The sequence below is a fragment of the Perkinsus marinus genome (assembly GCF_000006405.1).
Source record: "Perkinsus marinus ATCC 50983 genomic scaffold scf_1104296950132, whole genome shotgun sequence".
In the NCBI taxonomy this organism is placed as follows: Eukaryota; Perkinsozoa; order Perkinsida; family Perkinsidae; genus Perkinsus; species Perkinsus marinus.
This window is the reverse complement of record NW_003209748.1, coordinates 21,979-28,468: the sequence shown is the minus strand read 5'-3', so window position 1 is coordinate 28,468 and position 6,490 is coordinate 21,979. Positions and strand designations below refer to the sequence as shown.

The 6,490-nt window shown below is 51.9% G+C and overlaps 2 protein-coding genes across 2 annotated transcripts; one reads left to right on the top strand and one right to left on the bottom strand.

Moving 5' to 3' along the window:
* Nucleotides 1–356: 356 nt before the first annotated feature.
* On the top strand, nt 357–818 carry Pmar_PMAR009757 (hypothetical protein; the record flags this gene model as incomplete). The annotated part of the gene is made up of 1 exon (XM_002778282.1): nt 357–818. The coding sequence occupies one exon, from the start codon at nt 357–359 to the stop codon at nt 816–818; it is 462 nt and encodes a 153-aa protein (XP_002778328.1).
* Nucleotides 819–5,128: 4,310 nt separating this feature from the next.
* Nucleotides 5,129–6,090, bottom strand: Pmar_PMAR009756 (conserved hypothetical protein; the record flags this gene model as incomplete). The annotated part of the gene is made up of 2 exons (XM_002778281.1): nt 5,129–5,895; nt 5,946–6,090. 2 exons carry the CDS (start codon nt 6,088–6,090, stop codon nt 5,129–5,131), a joined length of 912 nt encoding a protein of 303 aa, XP_002778327.1.
* Nucleotides 6,091–6,490: the final 400 nt, after the last annotated feature.

The window sequence follows — 6,490 nt, the reverse complement described above, 5'->3', positions numbered from 1 at the left end:
TCGGCGACCCCCAATCTAAGCCTTATTGGCAGAACGGTCAAGGTGGGGAGAAGGACAGTAGCTTCGGGTCTGATAAACGCCCTAGGACTGGGCAGGTGAAGGATGAACCATCAAGGAAGAACCCTAAGGACCAATAGCTGCGGCATTGGTTTGGTGCCAATCCAACACTGTTGAAGCTGAGTTTCCGCCATTTTCCGAAGTTTGATTATCACGTAGTCAAAACTGGTGGCTGTTGCGTTGCGTCAGTGCCGTTCCTAGTGGTCATAACACCATAAATGGGACGGAGGAAACGTCGTTCTCGGAACCACTGTCGTTCAGTTTGGTTCCCACTTAACAAAGAGACTCTTCTTTGGGAAATGCCACACGTGAGGTCTACCCAAGCGAAGAAACAGCGAGATAGGGGCAGAAAGTTGGGCAGCAAGCCTGAAGATCACCCTTGGAAGACGTCGACCCAGGAATTATCAGCCGCAGCGGTGCAGGGAAAGCCTCGAGATGGCTCCGGGTACTCAGGGCAGTGGGACAAGTTCGAGCTTCGAGAATCTGAGCTGCCATTAATAGAGAGTACTTCTGGGATTCTAATTAAGCACACAGAGAGGTTCTGTGCGGCCCGAAAGGACTTCTTAGATCGTTTCTTCGCCAGCTCTCGGGAAGAGCAATCCGCGATGAGTGTGGAGTGGAACGCCAATGATGGAGCTTCCCTCAATAGTGTGGCCAATGATCTCCTTGAGGACTTGACCACTTTCATCTCGGTCGCGAAGGACATCAATAAATCGGAGCTGGGAGAGCTGGCCGCCCCCCCCGTCCCCTCTACGCGCTAGACTGCTAGAAGAACTCTGCCTCAGTATGGCCCCTGGTAAAGGAGCAACGACGGAGTCGCCCGGTGAAGACGCGGAAATCTGCCGGATGGTAGCTGAGGGAACACCAATCGGCATCTTGATCCCGGTTCGAGTAAATGCGGAATGGCCAGCAATCGATACTGACAAGTTTGGCAAACCAAAGAAGGATGAGCCGTCCTTCGTGCGGTGGCCTGGCGAAAAACTCGAGGAGCTGAGGCTACGCGACTGGCCGCAGGGCAGCATTCCTCCAGATATGTATAGGCTGTTCGAAGAGCTCATAGCGAAGGAGCTTCGGCTAGGCCGGTTATCAGAGATTAATCCGACGAGTCCAGACTGCAAGGCGTTGTCGAAAGTTCATGTGATGTGGAAAAACGGGAAGGAATTTAAAGCCATCCGACAATTGGACGACTTCAGGAGGAGTGGTATCAATATTACCGTACGTACTGGAGCTCTACTCGAAAGCAAAGGCGAAGACGGTACTGTCCGTGAACTGAAAACAACCCGCTGTCTTCCTAGGTTCCGGGATGTTTACGATCTATTGGCTAATGTCCCGCGACCAACCCCTAGTATTGGAGATGAGGATAGCCAAGTTTGGTTGTTAGAATGGGACATAGTATCAGCGTTCAGATTGATTAGTGTGGAATCGAGCGAACGCGGATTCCTATGCTTTCTGGACCCTCGGGATCCCAGCAATGCCTTCAAGCACAATTGCCTGCCTTTCGGCCTCGTAACATCCCCGAGCGTTTTCGGGAGGCGAGCCTACGCTGTGTAAAACGCCTATTGGACTGTGCATTGCGAATGGTTGCCCCGGAGATTGTTACTACAATATTTCGAGCGATCGGATATGTGGATGACTATACGATGCCCACAAGCAAGGCGAGGTTCTGTCTGGTATTCAGCCTGCTCCTGGTGACAGCACTTGGAATACCTATCGAGCTGACGAAAACCCACGCTTTGAGGAGTGATGGAAGGATACTTGGTTATCGGGTGGATATCGGGGAGAATAACGATATCGAACTCAGCGTGCCGGTGACCAAAAGAGATAAGATAATCGCTGTGTTGCTATCCGTTCAGCTATGTATACCGCGAGCAACGCTGGAGACGCTCGCTGGCCGCATAAACTGGTGTACAGGTTGGATTCCCGAAATACGGCCCAAATTGGATAAGCCCTATGAAGTACTGATGGTCCTGAGCCAGCGACCGTCTCTTCGGAGCGTCAGAATATCACCAACCAGGCGCCTAGAGCTACATAAGTCCGCCGAGACCTTCACTCACAGTCACAATAAACGTATTCCATACATTGACTACAAGGATGAGTATCTATTGGTGACCGATGCCTCTGGATGCGGTCTGGGTAGAGAGTCTCTACTAGAGACTTCTTTCCACAATGCGATACTCGGAATCTAAGATAGTTTTCGATAAATATGGAGGAAAATCCCGAGATTTGGAGGCAGATTTGGTATGAGCGCAGGAATCGGCTCGATGATCAACTTCCTGCCGAGCTGGAACCAGTGAAGTTCATCAGCGGTGATAGTAATTTCCTCGAACTACTCGCCGTCTATTACGGCTTCGAGTACATCCGGGCAATATGTGCTCCGCGGGTGACTTATATCAGATGCTTCCCTGACAACGCTTGTACGGTGTCAGTACTAAGAAGCTTCAGGTCGCGCTCTATGAGCCTTGCCTCCGTCGTTCGGAAATTCGGCGACTTCCGTTACCGACTCAATGCTCATCATATTGCCGGGACCTTGAACAGCATAGCTGATGATATCTCTAGGTTAACTCGTGCTTCGTTGGTATCCACCGGTCAAATGCCGAGGTCGTGGCGGGAGGTGCCATGTTAAGTCCTTAAAAAAGCTGTGGCGTTCACTCCTCTTTAAGTCTGTAAGACATCACCTTTGTCAGAAGTTGCGATTCACGACTAACGTGGGTTCATAGTGCTCGGTTTCTCGTTTGCGGACCCGACTGAGTTCCTGTCAATTTGAGTGGGCCCAACTAGAGGGACGCCAGATTTGTCCGTCATCGTTGGACCGCTACATTCCCCATGTCAGAAAACTCCGCCTTCACGATGTGGGACGAGATTCAGCCTGCACACGGTTCAGCTGAGGCTACTGCTCAGAATCTGGAGCTACTAGGGCTCTCGATAAGTGAGGACACAAGAAGAGGCTACGAAAGGACAAGAAGAGAGGTCTATGAAATGGGATTGTCCTCTCCTCTCAACGCTGGTAAAGTTACCCGATACATCAGATGCCTGTTGGATGTAACTGGGCTGAATTCGACCTCGGTACAGAAGCGAATTAAAGCCCTAAGGACTTTGCAGAAACTGGAAGGCTTTAGCACCATGGAGGCCGCGGATGAAATGCTTATCAAGCAAGCCATGCAGGCTGTTTCACGTATAACTTATACGGTATAAGGCCCCAGCGGGATGCCAAGCGCGCTGCCATAATACCCGAGAGTGCAGTTGAGTTCCTATTTGACTGTCCTGAGGCCCAGTTCAAGGACAAACCAGAGAAAAGCCTTGTACGATCAGCTCTCCTCAGCGGGATATCACCGAGCTTGAGGTCCGGCGAGTTGCTGCGCATAAGAAACCAGGATATCACTGAGATACTACCTGGGGTCCCTGGGACTCATATTAGAATACACCTCGGTATCACCAAACTCAACAAGATTGAGTACGTGGAGACCTCGTGTAATGCTTCGAAGGATGTGTGCGAACAAAGGGGGAAATGGTGCTGCTGCCACACTATGATTAGCCTCTGAGACGCGACGGCCAGGCCACTCAGAATCTTCCACAAAAACTATAAGAAGTCTACGGCGGAAGTTAAAAGCTTGGCCCAGTTTCTACCGGACTCTATTGGCGAGGTGGACCTTATGCAGTCTCTGAAATTTTCTGGTAATTCCTGCCGTAGAAGTGGGACAGTATATCACTTGCGTGCCGATGCACCAAGGCCAATTATCAAAGGAATATCGCGGCGGCGCCAAGACGCGATGATCGATACATATGGGGACGAGGAGGTCAAAAAGCTCGCCAGGCACGGAGCAGCTATAGTGAGAGAATACGTACACCGCCCTCTGGGCTAGGTGGATAGGAGGTGAACTTCATATAAGTCCGTGAGTCACGGACTCATGAGTAATTGTGATCGAGGCCCGCTGCCCGCATAGTCTGAGGATGGTCGGATAAGGTGTTTCTGGGATCAATAGGATTTGTGTTTAAGAGTGATTAGTAACAAGGCCACACCTGTGTTTCATGGGTTGGGGACCCGAGAACGGCGGAAGGGATCAGATCACTGACATAAAACCCAGGCGTGAACTTGCTAACACCCTTAATTAACCCGTTGGGCATTCAAGTATGGAGCTTCGAACATGCACGCGGGAGAGGTTTGGCAACATGAGGCGGGGGCATTCACCCAGGATCTGCACGGTGGCTGATTGGTATAGCCGTGTTTTATCCCGGGCACTGAATGCGTCACGGACGTGGACTGCTTCCCACATGGGTTTGTGAGATCCACCCTCGTCCGTGACATATTGCCAAAACTCCCATCACAGAACCTCCATCAACTGCGAACGGCATGACGTGAGTGAAGGTCTCCCAAGAGAGCAAGTTCACGGATAGCCGAAAGACAGATGACGGAATTTCAAGAGAAAAGCAAGACGTCAAGTCGTTGCTAAAGCAGTGATCCAGTCTGATCACCTTCGGACCACACACCCAAGAACAGAGAAAGTTCCCCCAGAGTGCTTGAGAATTCCTGTTGGAAACCCTCAAGCACTCTTAGTTAGGCATCAGACGAGCTATCTTGGGTGTGACGGTGTTTATATTTTTTTTCTATCTGAGATGGGGGGCATTCACCCAGGATCTGCACGGTGGCTGATTGGTATAGCCGTGTTTTATCCCGGGCACTGAATGCGTCACGGACGTGGACTGCTTCCCACATGGGTTTGTGAGATCCACCCTCGTCCGTGACATATTGCCAAAACTCCCATCACAGAACCTCCATCAACTGCGAACGGCATGACGTGAGCCATGACCTAAGGGTGCGCACCAGGTATGGTGGCACCCCTAAACGGTTGAGCTCTGAGATGATAAAAGAATGCTTAACGCTGTTGAAAGCATTGCTTTCGTCTAGCGTAAGCAAAAGGGTATGGTGACCCTTCCTTCCCATTCCACTCTTGTAGGCTTCGACGATTCTCTCCAATGCCGTGTCGCAGCTGCGACCGCGGCAGAAGCCATGGATCTCCGGCACTCGGAACTTGTCGCCTAGGCACTGCCTAGCCTAGGCTGCCTAGTAGGCAGCCTAGGCTAGGCTGTGAAGAAGCCTCTCAGCGATGACGGACTCGAGGAGCTTGCTAGCGCATCGAAGTAATACCACAGGACGCCAGCCAGAAGCCGTGAAGATATCTCGACCTGGTTTAGACAAAGCAATACATTTACCGTCCTTCCATTCCTCTGGGTACTCTCCAGTCTTTAAGATATATGTGAAGGCTTCGGCCCATTTAGCAGCAAGCTGTGGCGCAGTCTTCTTCAAGACTTCCCCATTGACGCCATCGCTGCCAGGAGCCGAGATCTTCAACCTTCCAATCGCTTGTAAGACTTCGTCCTCTGTGACTTCTTCCACCAGGTCTCGATTGATCGGACGGACGCCAGCTCTGTCTAGACCTCGCTGTCGGTCATCGTCTCGAGGGAACAGCTTTTGTAGTAGATACTCCGCTTGGTTGGAGTCTGGCCTGCCGTTAAGAACAGCAGCAGAAGACTTACTTTTAGGGCCTCTGATGCAGCTTGAAAAGTCTTTAAGGGATGCATAGAAGCGATCCCGGGCCCTTTTCTTCGCCGCAAAAAGGGCGATCCTGTAGAGTCTCTGTCGCTCCAGAAGCTCTTGTTGCCAATGCTCGATCTGGAGCACGGCGCCGTTCCTCTTGGCTGCTTGAAGTTTCTTCTGCGCCTTGTTGAGACCCTGCTTCAGCTTCGTCAGCTTCTGAAGGCCATCATCGCTCGTGCTACTCGGTTCCACAACACGGCTCCGGTCCGCCGCGGAGGCCCGAATCCTCACGCTCTGATTTTCTCCTACCCTGCCTGGCCTTATCCCGGTCTGGATCCGGTCTTTCGCCCGCTACCAGCGTTGACTCCGTCCTCTTCTTCTCCTATCGCACCAACTTCTGGTGGTCTTCCAGCTGTTGGCGAAGTTTGGCTGGTTCGCCGTTTCGGTCTTCTGCGAAAGGCTCGTCGTTTTTTTGAGCCTTGCCGGATTGTGTCCTGCATCTCTCCAAAAGTTTACACTGTTCGTACTGTTGGTAGCCGGCGGCCCCGGCCTGTTCACTTACATCATTTGAAACGTATTTCCCCCGCCGCTGTTTCACAGCTTGACGATCCGATTCCTCCTCAGGAGGAGGGGGGCGTGTAGCTGGCGCACGTGCAGTGGGCGTGCGCGGACAGCTAACGTTCGTGCATCGTGTGCTGCAATTGTGACGGCACGTTATGGTGACGTAACGTGACGCGGCGAGGGGAGCGGGGGGCGTCTCCCCGGTTGTGGGTTCCAGTCTCTCGTCTTCTCACGAGACTATTTCATAAGCCTTATCATGTCTGAGTTCGATACGTCAATCAGGGATAGCACGATAGAAGAGGATGCCTCTAACAAGTTAGCACTGGGAAGCCTCGATCT